This window comes from Quercus lobata, chromosome 1 (genome assembly GCF_001633185.2).
Source record: "Quercus lobata isolate SW786 chromosome 1, ValleyOak3.0 Primary Assembly, whole genome shotgun sequence".
NCBI classification, from domain to species: Eukaryota; Viridiplantae; Streptophyta; class Magnoliopsida; order Fagales; family Fagaceae; genus Quercus; species Quercus lobata.
Window position 1 is genome coordinate 54,774,992 of NC_044904.1, and position 13,776 is coordinate 54,788,767.

Here is a 13,776-nt window from a genome sequence, read left to right on the forward strand (position 1 = left end):
AAATTCAGTTCAAGCCTTTCAGAAACAAAATTAATGGCAATGCAGGCAATCCATAGTAAAAGGGAGAAAAGAATAAGGATTTCCTAAACTCTACACCACAAAACACAATACCACTTCCAAAATGACAATAAAATGTGACATGCAGGTTAGGAATTAAAAAAAAAAAAAAAAAAACTGACTTTTCTAAGTTTTCTCTTTTAATATGTACATGTGTCAGAATTTTAAACGTGATTTTCTCTTAACTTGGCAGCACCTCCTCCTATTACCTGTGCTATGCATGGGGTACCCTTCTATTCAAAGAAACCATCTCTAGATAGATGCTAAGATTTGAAAATATTTGACCCAATACACTAACATATTCCATAAAGTTTCAATTCCTATGAAAATCAAATGCCTTTATCTAAAATCTGAAATTCCCAGGAAGAGAGAGAGAGAGGATAAATGTCCAATTCCATGCAAACCAAGAAAAGAAGACATACTGGACTTCAACCAAAAGATTCTCTCCATTACACTAAGCAGGAAAAGAAATGATAAAAAACAGCCATTCACATGTATTTAATCATGACATATTTAGTAATCATGTGCCTTGTGTAGATGATTTAATGAATAATACGATTTAATAGATGTAGATAGTCATCTAAATCTCTATGTAATGTAATTGATTGGCAGAGATTCCTTCAAAATAAATTTGGCAGAAATGTTGTCCAAGAAATAAGGCTGCATATTCTAGCAAATACAATTGCAAAAAGAGAACCATAACAGATGAAAAGCTTTGCAGTTCTCCACTGTTGAGAAACTGAAGCACCACTTCAAAAACCAACAAAAGCTTTTTAATTTCTCAAAGCTTTTCTAATCAATCTAATGAATCACAAAGTCAAGCAAAAAACAAAAGTTAGCATCTTGTTATATTTTAATAATTTTCCTCACACTTTTAATAGCAATTGAGAGACTACAAATGCCTACTTTTGGATCAGTACAGCAACAATGTAAGAAAAGGGAAAATGGAAAGTTTGAAGCGAGGATTTTCAGGCTTGTCATGATTCTTCTCATAGCAATTAGTTTTTAAAGGATCAAATGTGTTAGTTCAACTCAAAGACATTTTAACTTCAAGTTCAATAATATGATGGTCATTTTATTACCAATAAGAACTGCCTTAAACATTAAGAACTTCCAAACAAACTCAATGGTATTGGACATCCTTCGAAATGACCACATCCTTCAAATGACCCGTATTTATTATTTAAGAAAACTTGCTAATAAAGTTATTATGATTTATGAAACCACTTGCAATTATGATAGCATCACACAATAAATTTTAAAATTTCAATCATAATTAATAGAAAAGATCACCCAAAAAAGAAAAAACAGCCTACTCGGACAAATTCCAGCAATGGAATTACACGGTTGGAGTTTCGATCGTCCATCTAAAACATACATGGGAAGAAAAATACAATTTTTCTCCCATTTCCATTGAAAAATCAATACATAAAAACTAAAAAAAGAGGGTTAAAAAATTGAACAAATCTCACCTAGATTCTTCAGTTGGGATATGATTCCAATATCTTCAATCACCTATCCTGGTGATTGCTAACCCTTTTGAAGCAATGGACAAACAAACACCACCTGTTCTTTTATGCAGCCAAACTCTCTGCATAAAGCCAATTTTTCAACAAATCCATCAGAAACAGATCCATATCAAGAAAATCATATAATATGAATAATCCAAACAGGAAATAAGCCAGAGAACCATATCAGGGAGGTACCAAAACTTTATCACAACAAAACCAAATAAAAAATTTATTTTCTACCCCTCATTTTCTCAAAACCTAATAAACGAAAACCCCATCACAACCAATCAAAAACCATATCTAAAAACTCAAAACTTTTAATTTTCACACACTTTCTCAGCACCCAAACAAAAAACAAACACACACACAGAGATAGAGAGAGCAATACCTTAGTACAATCATCGAACACTTTCCCAAGAAGAACTTCATAATTTGAGGGCAACTTCAATTCCTAGAATCAGAGACCCCAGAAAGGGAAAAAAAAAACTATGAATGCAGATATTAGAAATCAGGGAAAGGCTTAGTGATTTCTGTAATCCAAAATAGGAAAAAAAAAATATCGAAAATTTGAGAAAACAAACATTTTCATGGAGAAACCAAAAACTCAGAACAAAAAGGAATCAAATACTAAATATTATGTATCAACAGATAGAAGGTTGCTTCTAAACTCGGATACTAATCAATATATTGTAAACCAATAGTAAGAATAAGATTCTAACATTCCAACCCATAAAACATGGAGATTAATGGTTTTCTCTTCCTCTTTTTGGCACGAGAATCCATTTTTGAACACCAACATCATGTTCAGATCTATTTTAGTTTTGTCTCTGTGTTGGCATTTCTTATGTATATTGGACATCATGCCACTCTCCATGTCAGGATGCTAGCAACATGATCAGCAACCGCATGATAGGGCATCCATTAGGTTTTTTTAAGGAGAACATAGTGGAAACTTCAACTTTTTAGTAAAACCTACTTATAGTAAGGGATGGTTTCAAATGTCCTAATATCTTGCAGATACAATGCAAATATATTGACACAGCACAAGCAACAACTAAACTTTTGGCAGATTACAAATTTACTCTGTCAAATGGGAAGAATAATTTAAGAGGCAAGCTAACATATAATGGTCAACTGATGGAATTTAGGACATCCCTTTCAAACAAAGCCATCACAGCATACGTAGAGAAAGTGAGCAACTTCTTGCTTTAAATCTAATCCGCAACATGCACTTCAGATTCAAAAAAAAAATCAAAATTAATGCAACATACTTGCAGCTTTTATTGTCAGCAAAGAACTCATTTTTTGTAATTATTTTAAGATCAATGGTTTTTTTTGTGCCTTTTAATGCAATACAGAATGAACTGGACCAAAACATTTCTACAGGATGCCAATACAACCCCCTTATTAAACTTTTAAAATTGGCAGCAACAAAGACATTATGTGTGAATCGACTACCTCTTAAAGCTCAAGAAAGAAGCTTCTCTACTGTTTCTTCGTATTCTTTATAAATAAGATCACGAACCAAAGACTTCCCCATAGCTTCTTCAACTGAGAGCCCTGTCAACTCTTCAACCTTTGCATTCCACCCATTTATACAGCCATCAACATCTACAGCAAATATAGGAGCAGTTGCAGTCTCTATCAACCTGACCATTTCTCTTGCAACCGAACTGAGTTCATCCATACCTTGCAACTCCATGTTGCCAAGCTGGGCATGTACAACAGCCTTAGAATTGCTTGGCTCAGCACATCTAAATGAGTCTCGCAGAATAAGCTGCAGAGAGTGGATTGCATCCATTTCTGCGTTCTCCCATGGCAAGCTGCGGCTTTTTACCACTTCCAGAAATGCCTTGAAAGAAGAACGCGGATGCATCCTCTGCCCATCATCCTTGTCCTCAGGGTGATGCTTTGCGCCACCCCATTTGATCTCTTTTGCAGTGTGGGACCGGAACCAGAACAGGAAATCCCTTTTTGTGATATAAGCAACAGCCATTCCACAAACTTCATCTCCAAGTGAGGCTACTCCATCGTACCCAGCATCACCCAAACTGTCTGTGCTCAAACCTGTGGAATCTCCATGGAAAGCCAACAACCACTCTACTATGTCCTTTATCTGGGCCTCAGTTGGGGTCACACCCAGAGGGTAGTACTTCCCTTGATAGTAGAGGGCTGCCCCATCACACTTCACAAGGTCCATAATACTAGGGCTTTGAGTAACAATCCCAGTAGGTGAGTCACGAAGAAGCATATCACACAAGAGGGTCTGCATCCTTAAAACAAGTTTCTCCAACATCTGTGATGACAATTGCAACTCCATATTCAATTGGAGTCCAAAAGCCTGCATTAAGAACTCACAAGCATGGCGAAGAGGGAATGGAATACACCTAGCAGAAGTGTGATGACAAACCACCAAACCCCATAACCTCATTGCACTCCGCCCACCAACTCCTTCCTCATCATTTCCATTGATAATATCCACCATTGCCAATGAGGCAATTGAGCCCATATTAGCCATATACTGAGCATGACAGCCATGGGGAGCATGAAGTGTTGAACCAACCAAACACGAAGGCTGCATAAGCCTATCATCCTGAATCACCCTAACCGGCATGGCATTACAATCCACAACCATCCTAACCCTATTCTGCTTAAACAAAAACCTCAATGCCTGAGGTATATCCGTGGCCAGATAATGCAACCCAATATATGGCTCCAAATCCGGCCTCTTATTCTCTGCCACAACCTCACCATGCTCATCCTCGTGGAACTTATAAACCATAACCCTATCATACCGAGTAAGCTCCCTCACACTCTCCACCACTTTATAATCTTTTACTATTAGGAAATAAAGGAGCTAATAGTTACATAAGTCAAAACTGTAATTAAAGAGGATACATGGCAAATATGAGAAGTCAAAATAAGGGGCTGCTGGCTGCCCTAAGAGGTCAGAAAGGTTGGCTGGCTGTTTGGCTTGTAGAGGTTGGCTGGTTGTCAGTCCTAATGGTAGAGGGGGGGTTGGTTGGCTGTTTGGCTTGTAGAGGGTGGCTGGTTGTCAGTCCTAATGGTAGAGGGGGGGTTGGTTGGCTGGCCTGCATCAATGAGTTACTCAGAAATTACCAAAGGGTATAGTAGTAAGAAATTTTGAGTTCAATGAATCAACCATTACTCTAACATTCCCCCTTTAGGTGTAGGCCCAAACTCCCCTCCAACATCTAGGACCCAATGTGTGTAATTTCGAAAACTTAAATGGGGGTTAGAATGATGAAAAAGTTTGAACCTCAAGACCACCTGCTCTGTTACCATAATAAACCATCACTTGTCCCAAAAGGGGGAAATATTCGGAAAGGATGAAATTCATCATTCAACTACTATTTTAAAACTTGTCAACTAGAAAGAAAACAAAAGTTGCTCCCCTGAGAGAAACTTGGCACAAATTAACTAATGAGAGGAAATTTTAGGATGAGTCAATAACATGAAACAATGGCTGCCATTCATACACCAATTCAGAGAAATCTGTTTTGCTCAAGTTGGAGGCAGCATATACTCAAGAGAAACTCTAAACGTACGTCAACAAAGGCAAACTAGGATTTGACAGAGGATATGACCAAAGATGAAACAAAATCTTATAAAAAAAGTTGAACTCAAATATATTGTACATGGTCTTAATATGCCCAACGATCAGTTGTAATGATGGCACCCTATGTATGTTAAGGGAGAACTTCAAAAAAGTGAAAGCAGCTGCCCCTTAATAGCTTTCCACCCAAAAAAAGCTGAGGAAGAATGTGTAATCGCACTTGAGATATTTATAATTTTTAGAATTGATAGGGGCAAAATGGTGAACCAGTAATCAGCATTGTCAAATAACACTCTCTATACAGTAACACCCAAGAGTACATTACTGTATAGGAAAAAGAAATCATTGATAAAGCAGAAATGAGGAGTTGCAAAAGAACGTACTTCCCAAAAACTTAGCATAGCATCTACAATGTGCGATTGGTTTGGGTTGGAAAATCTGCAGAAAAAAACTATTAAGAAACTCTGACCAAGAAAGTGTTCATTAAATGCATTATCTTCCACAAACATGTACTTCAAACTTATCTACCTCTGCAGAGCAATACTCTTAAGCTCATTTAGGTCACTTATCTACCTCTGCAGAGCAATACTCTTAAGCTCATTTAGGTCACCAACAGGGGGAACCCATATCTCAGTAATTACACTCATAAGCTGACAAACCATCTCCATTGAAGCTAAAGCCTAAACCTAAGATTCGCTTGCACCATTTAAGAAGATCCCTGCCATTAAGAATCAATAGCTTCAATTATAATATTCGAAATGAAGTCAACATGCGAATTAGCAACGATAACAGCTTTAGACACCTTAATGAGAATCTGCTGAGAAAACTAACAGCAGAATTTCTGGGGTGGAATCCCGCTAGTTGATGTACAGGAGAAGAGTTAACCCTTTCAAAGGTTCCTATAAGAGAAATCATTCAATACATAGGTAAAAATCATTCTCTATGAAGCTATTAATTCACAACATATATAACCCACCTATGAGTTTCTCAGAAATTGGCTCTAAATTTGGATACCAGGCTTTTATTATATTTTGCAAGTCTTCCTTACTTGGAGGCACAATCATCACTTTTCCTCCAAAAAACACCAAGTTTTCCACCTGCTTCCAAAGAAAAACATCTTCTAATTCATATGAAAAACAATTTTTTTTTGTACTTTTATATAATATTAATAATAAACACAATAGGCACTATAAAAAGTAAAATACTATGAAGGGGGGGAAAGATTGATTTACAATGGAAGGCAACAGGCAGGGTTAGGTGAATTTCTTCAAACCCATTCCCACCATGCCAATCAAACAGCCATTAGTATTCCTGTTCCATAACCAAGAGAAGACTACATTGATCCCAGCCCTGCTTATCAATATATATATATATATATATACCCGTGCCCTGCACCCACAATGAACTCTTCATCAACCCTCACCACCCCATTTGTCAAAGCAACAGATTGGGTTTACAGTAATTAACATGGACCTGGGAAAACCAAAATGATAGTATAATCATAGTGTGGTTGGAGAAACAATATCCTCTTTGAAAGACAAAGGTTAAGCCCAAGAATAAGTGTCGTTGATAATTAATTAGGTTTTTTTTTTGTTTGATAAGTAATAAAATATATTGATAATTATTTTTTATTTGGTTTTTAAAGTTAATGGTATTATAGTAAAGCAGTAGTTGTTGGGTGTAGGTCATAGTTTTGGGCATAGGGTTTTATACACAGGTGTGTTATTATACTCAAACAAAGGGAAGTTGATCAATAAAATATTGCGAGAATTGAGAATTGAGCCACATTGGCCTTATTGCTCTTTTCTTCTTATTTTTCTCTCTTTACTGCCTCCCAGGTTCAGTCCCATGTCTTGGTGCTTACTCTTCCTTAAAGATAGTTCCTTGTGCGTGCTATTGGGTTTCCATTCCCCTTCTGAGTACTGTTCACAAACTGTGGACATTCAATATTAACTCCTGTAAACTCTATGCAACCCCAAATCAATTATTTGCTCTTCCCTATAAAAAACCCTAGTCATTCTTGAAACTTAACCCTTCTTTCTAAAGGTTCTAAACCAGAAATTCACAAATCCTCTGAACCCAAAGCCTACCACAAGTACACAAAGACAATTTCCACAATTTGTCCTAAGTCTCAACAAGAAGAAGCCTGTATAATTTGGATAGAAAGGGGGGGAAGTGAAAAGTAAGAGTGATGTACTGGATCTGCATTTGCAAAAAATTGAGTTGGTAAAGAAGAAAAATATTGCAATGAACTGACGAGTATCATGCAATATGGTCCATTGAAGAAATCTTTGCATAAAGAATTTGAGAGCAGTTATAGAGGCAGTTCTACAGAAACCAAAAAAAACATCTTGCAAGAATTTTACAATAATTCCAAAAAGCCTCTATGCAGCCCAAATCTGTTCAATAGAAGGATTACTATCTTACCAGATCCCATATCCAGTGGTAATAAGTCATAAGAAAAATATTGCAATGAACTGATGAATAACACAAAATATGGTCAATTGAAGAATCTTTGCATAAAGGATTTGAGAGCAGTTATAGAGGCAGTTCTACAGAAACCCAAAAAATATCTTGTCAGAATTTTACAATAATTCCAAAAACCCTCTATGCAGCCCAAATCTGATCCGTAGAAGGATTCCACACTTACCAGATCCCGTATCCAATGGGAACTAGTCATAATAAAAAGTGGAGACGTACACAAAGTCCAAGAATTGCAAAGAGTAACACACCTTCTGAACTGTGTGATATATCAAATCTAAAAGTTGAAATTGTGGAAAATAGTCAAAAACTTTCTGCCACCATTACTTCCTGCAAATGTAAGAACAATGCTTCAACATTAAGGCACTACATATGTTTTATAAATTCAATTAAGCTAAAAGCGAAGTACATTAGACTATGGGGTTATAAAACAAGTCGTGCTGAAAAATACCAAATAAGTAAACATTCAACTGGAATCATGAATCAAGAGAACAAAAAATTTGTGAATAAAGCAGAAGGAAAAAATGACAAATCAATTATTGAAGTAGACACCATCCTCAGAAGCCTATTGAACCAGACACCATCCTCAGAAGCCTATCTTTCTCTTCTATGTGTTTTTTTTTTCTTTTGGGTGGTGTGTGTGTGTGTTGTGGGGGGGGGGGGGGGGGGGGGGGGGGGGGGGGGGGGGGGTGGGAGGATGGGTAACTTGCCCAAGCATAGATGATAATTGTGACTTTTGTACCCTAATTATTTCCCTATTTATTGTGACTTGCACTACTTAGGTTACTTGTGAGAAAAATGTCATGCAATTATGAAGATTAAATTGACAAGCAAAATAAAAAATTATAGTATATAATATACTCACATAAACAGCTCATAGTAGACAACAATTACAATTACCATTAAAAGAGTTGAGTGGCATACATACTACTTTGGCAACACTAAGTTTGATTCAAACACAGTTATGTAGCATTGGGGGTTACCATCTCAGATTAAGGACAGCCCTACAGGACCTTTTTCAAGCAATAAAAAGACAAGCAGTTACCTCCCCATGCCCATTTGAAAATGATTTTGCACCTTCCAGCAAAGGTAGTATGATGGATTGCACATCAGATGGTGCTTTGTCAACATCCTCAAATAAAACCCAAAATCCATTCTGAACAGCCTGTAGAGAAGAAATTTTGAGGTTACCGTACATAAAAATCTCCAATTTTAAGGTATTACACCAATAGGTAACTCTATATAGTCATGTATGTTTAAATGAATTCTTTGTAAAGAAAACAAACCTGGGTAAGTCACCCGGGCTGCCATCTAAATTCACCGGGTTGCTCTGTACAAACAGAACTTCCCATTAAGGTTTTACCATCAATTTGATCATCCATGTGGATAGACAGAACTGTGGAACAGAGAGCAACAGAGAGGTTTTAGAGGTTTTTCCTTTTTTGAATAAGTAATAAAATATATATTGAAAAGGCCACTAGAAAGCCATAACTAAGTACAAAGAAGGACACAAAGGCAAACAGCCAACAAATTTCGAAAGTAAAGAAGGAAGAATTATACTTGTTTGTGTGTGCAAGCACTTGTTTTTGTATCTAATATTTGAAACAGATAAGCTAATTAATAATTAGGTAATGCAGAATGAAATTTCTTAAAATCATAAAAGATTATGGATGTAAATCTTCTTGAAGACTTATATTATCCATTAAAATTAGGGAAATTTATACTTTTCCACCCTAAACTATACCCCATTTACACTTTGCCCCCTAAACAATCAAAATGCATGATCAACCCCCCAAATCAAAAACTTTCTGAACACTTAAACCCCAGCCATTTCTTTTGTTGTTAAGCTAAAGGAATTTAGCATTAAAATACCAATTTATCACTCTACCACCTGTTTTTGAGAGAGGTAAATTGGTATTATAATACTTAATTCCGCCGTACTTGATACCAAAATAAACGGCAATGGGGACATTGAAAAGAGTTATAACTTTCTGGGATCAATCATGCATGTCTATAGTTCAAGGGAAAAGTGTAAAATGGGGCATAGTTCAGGGTGGAAAAGTGTAATTTCGCCTAAAATATAAGATCAACATACAACAGGTAAATAATTTTCATGCATTTTTAATCATTTCTTTGTCAAATTATGTTTTATACAATATCAAAACAAAATTACCAACTAAAAATACAATATGAAAACAAAATCACATGCATACTATTTCTTGTCAGCAATTGTTCCGCCATTGCCAAATACACATAACATCCACACTACATGTGACCTGTTATTGTGACTCACAATTCAATATTGAAATCTCCCCTCAACAGTTTTTATTGAGAAGTTTATATTGATTCCCTACTGGGGTTTTTTTTTTTTTTTTTTTTTTTTTTTGGGCTAGGTATTCCCTACTGCTTTTCTAAAACATTGAAACAAACAATGTTGACATATTACAGGATATAAAAGTTGATATACACCACTATATAAGAATCTAAATTTATAAGAAACAACATAAAGAATGCTAAATGATAAGAAATTACTTAGCTAGGAATAGCCAACATAAACGTACTAAATGACTTCCTACAGAAAAAAGTTTAGAGAAGTTAAGTCTCATTATTCTGGCACACACATTAAATTCTGATTGCTTCAAATTCAAGTACTGGGCTTTAGGAACCATATTTACTAGAGCATCAAACCCAATTAGGGACTCTTCTTTTTATTTTTTACAAGTTTTTGGGGAGTGTCTGTTATACAAACACACTTGCATACATAGTACACACCCCAAAAACAAGGGAAATCCTGACTTCAAGTGACGATCTCACCCCAAAAACAAGGGAAATCGTGACTTCAAGTCACGATTTCTAAGTTTGAAATCTCACCCCAAAAACAAGGGAAATCGTGACTTCAAGTCACGATTTCTAAGTTTGAAATCGTCACTTGAAGTCAGGATTTCCCTTGTTTTTGGGGAGTGTGTACTATGTGTGCATTAAGTGACGTGCAATAGACAGTTCCCTTTTTATAAAAGTAAGAGTTTTATTTAAAGAAAATGAAAAGTATGTACCCAAGCATGCAAGGTGTAGACCTGGGTAGCAAACAACAACCAGGTAAAAACTACAGCAATCAAGAAATTCCACCATATTAGGAAATTAAAAAAGGCCAGTTGATGAAGCTATCCAGTCATACAACAATGGTAATAGAATCATTTTCAGTTGTGAAGGAGTTAGGTCATAATAATTTGGAGCCTTTTTTTATTGTCCCCTCTCCTATAGGGAAAAACAAATCCAACAAAACTAAACAGGCTGAACTAAACCGAACAGACCTGAAGTAAAACAGTACCAAAGATGCTCACAACTAACCCACTGAACCAGACATAAACAAATGGGCCAAGCACTACGAGTCTAAGGAAAACCAAACTTTAATTACATAGTAGAGCATCCAACCCAAAAGCACAAGCTAATAGGTGAAGAAGCCGAACTAGAACATAACCCCCTAACCAAGCTCACACAGCCAATGTGAGACACTTTCTTTCACAATATTTAGATCTATTTCCATACAATGATATAAGCAGCATAAAATGAAAATTCACTTCCAAAAATAAATATATCTAATGAAATAAATCCAAAAGGTAAAACAGAAGTCCAAATGAACCGACTGCAAGTACAATGGGGAAGAAAAGAAAGGACATACTTTGGTTCCTACTATCCTGGGCCAACTTGTGAATAAGAGCAGATTTCCCAGCGCCAGCAGGACCATATAGAAGAACAGGCCACTTTTGACTTACTGCCAACATAACCATCTCAAAACTTTTCTTCACAGCAGATGTCAAAAAGAACATATTTCCAACTGATATATCCTCCCTGAATATATAAAATAAATGATCAAATGTGAACATGAAAAACCAACAGAACTATAAAGTAGGTTACACACTATCAAAAATATTTTAGGTTGGGGCGAGCAAACACAAACACACCCAAATTTATACTAAAGAAAAATTAGAAATACTAATGCACATGTTGCAAACAGATTCCAAAACCTTTATTTAACAAGAAAAATAAGAGATCATTTCTAAATCCTACCCTGTAGCAAGCCTTTTAGTCCAAGTTGGTGGTTCAATCTCATCAACCTGTGAAGAGGAAATGGCCAGAGAACAAAGGCCAGAAGAGTAAAGACAGTTCTCTTGGTTGAAATCAATGCTTCTACTAGGAGAACTGAACTCATTTTGTTCAGATGAATTAATATACAAACCAGCCTTCTCCAGTGATGTATCTTGACAGAACTCCTTCCAGCTGAAATAGATATAAATATATAAATAGAAATATATAGATATAAGCTGTTTAAATTTTAATTTGAGAATTAACAATTTGCTCAAAGAGTTAGACATAACCAACCGCAAAAAACAAACATGAGAATGCTTCTGTGGCCCCAATACTGAAGTGTGGAGTTGGTATGTGGCTTATTTTCAGAATGACTCATAGTATCTGTATCCCATACCATTTAATGTCTGCAATTACAGTAATATATGCAGCACTGCTGCTCAGGTCAGGATTGGAGGTCTGCTTTACAAGATCCAAGAAACAGGACCAGTTCAATTAACATACCTTATTCTCAATCTCAATCTGATTCTCATATAGTGGTGCAGGACGATCTCGACGCTCTCTTGCGGGTAACTAAACTCAATTGACTTTCTTTCCCATGACATCTTCTTCATATGTTAAGTTAATTATGTACACACACATCTTATCATCAACTGAATCACCGTCTTCTTTCTTTCTTTTTTAAGGGTAGGAAATACTATTCTTTTTCTAATCAATTTAATTTGTTTCTCCATTCCGTTCCATTGCCCTTATCCCCATGGGGATTCTAAACTCTTTTATTAACTAGTCACCATCTTTTATTTGTCGACTCTGTTTGTTTTAATGCCAAATTGAAAAAACATTGAACAATTCTCTAAAATATAGTATTATTGTAGCAACTGCTTGGTGGGTGTAAATTTCAGGTGGAAAAGGTTTGGTTGGGAAGTGATTGGACTAGGTCACACAGAGAGAGAGAGAGAGAGAGAGAGACAATTTGGTGCAAATTGCTTACTCTCGTTGTGAAGTAGAAATGGGAGCTTGTGAAGAGTTTTCTACAACTGCCTCTAATTTGAAAATTCAGGGAACATATTAAGGCCCCTCATTCCACATTACTTAATTCTTTTCATGCAAGTCAGAAATTTCTTTTCTATTGACACTGTTCAGTTTAGCATTTAATGTTTTACTTGACGGTAAATATTCCATTTTGTATGTTTAATGCAGGAGTTAGATTGATTTATTGTCCGGTATTTTTTATGATTTTATATTTATTATTATTATTTTTTGGCTATTTCCTTATTACTTGGACTTGTGATTTGCTTTCTGAAATAAATCAATATCAATTTGTTATTGTCGCAACAGATTCTTCCATGTGATTTGCGTGACAATCTCCTAAATGAACCCAAGATAGCTCAACTTTTAGAGGTGAATATTCTTTTATCTATGTGGAATTTCTTCTTCTTCTTTCTTCTATACAGTTTTTATTTTAATTTGTATTTATTTATTTTTCTTGCAACTAGTGGGGATGAGGGTATTCAAACCTAGGTTTTCCCTAAAGAAAGAACCAGGCAATGCCACTAAGCCACAAAAGTCTCTAAACAACCAAGAAAACAAACACATCTTCAATATTGTTCTCTCACTGCCACAATACCAGTAGCTCCACTATTGCTATAACTATTTTCACTAGGGGTAACCAATCTTTTTGTTATATTTCTCTATTGTGACATTATATATTCTCTTCTTTTGTTTCAATAATTTATAGGCTTTGAATCATCTAATTTATTATTATTATTATTATTTTTGGACTTTTGGAAATTTTAACATTTGATTCTTTGATTTTTCACTTTTTTTTTTTTTGCAAGATCTTAAATTGTCTAACAGATTTCAACAACTATATCCACAAATTATTCTTTTGAAATTAACTCATCTTTCTCTATATTTCTTTGTTGTGTAATCACATAGACGCACACGCGCGCGCGCGCACACACACACACACACACACACATATATATATATATTGTTTTGTTTCAATAATTTTTAAGCTCGAAATATTCAGATTCTTTAGTTTTTTTTTTTTTTTTTTTTTTT

The 13,776-nt window shown here is 35.5% G+C and overlaps 1 protein-coding gene and 1 long non-coding RNA gene across 2 annotated transcripts; both read right to left on the reverse strand.

Moving 5' to 3' along the window:
• Nucleotides 1–2,911: 2,911 nt before the first annotated feature.
• LOC115955838 (phytochrome B-like) lies at nt 2,912–4,884 on the reverse strand. The gene is made up of 2 exons (XM_031074207.1): nt 4,849–4,884; nt 2,912–4,425 (listed from the first exon to the last, which is right to left on the reverse strand). Exons 1-2 carry the CDS (start codon nt 4,882–4,884, stop codon nt 3,037–3,039), a joined length of 1,425 nt encoding a protein of 474 aa, XP_030930067.1. The 3' UTR covers nt 2,912–3,036.
• Nucleotides 4,885–5,701: 817 nt separating this feature from the next.
• Nucleotides 5,702–12,578, reverse strand: LOC115992698. The gene is made up of 10 exons (XR_004092621.1): nt 12,217–12,578; nt 12,007–12,119; nt 11,695–11,904; nt 11,306–11,475; nt 8,913–9,022; nt 8,672–8,791; nt 7,878–7,956; nt 6,122–6,242; nt 5,948–6,044; nt 5,702–5,863 (listed from the first exon to the last, which is right to left on the reverse strand). It is a non-coding gene; the product is annotated as an uncharacterized LOC115992698 (long non-coding RNA).
• Between the last annotated feature and the right edge of the window lie 1,198 nt (nt 12,579–13,776).

Excerpts from the sequence above, each read along its gene's own strand:
- LOC115955838 (XM_031074207.1), bottom strand. The coding sequence starts at position 4,884 with ATGGTTTATTATGGTAACAGAGCAGGTGGTCTTGAG. Across the intron at positions 4,426-4,848 it reads ACAGAGCAGGTGGTCTTGAG|CTCCTTTATTTCCTAATAGT; the intron begins GTTCAAACTTTT and ends TGTAACTATTAG.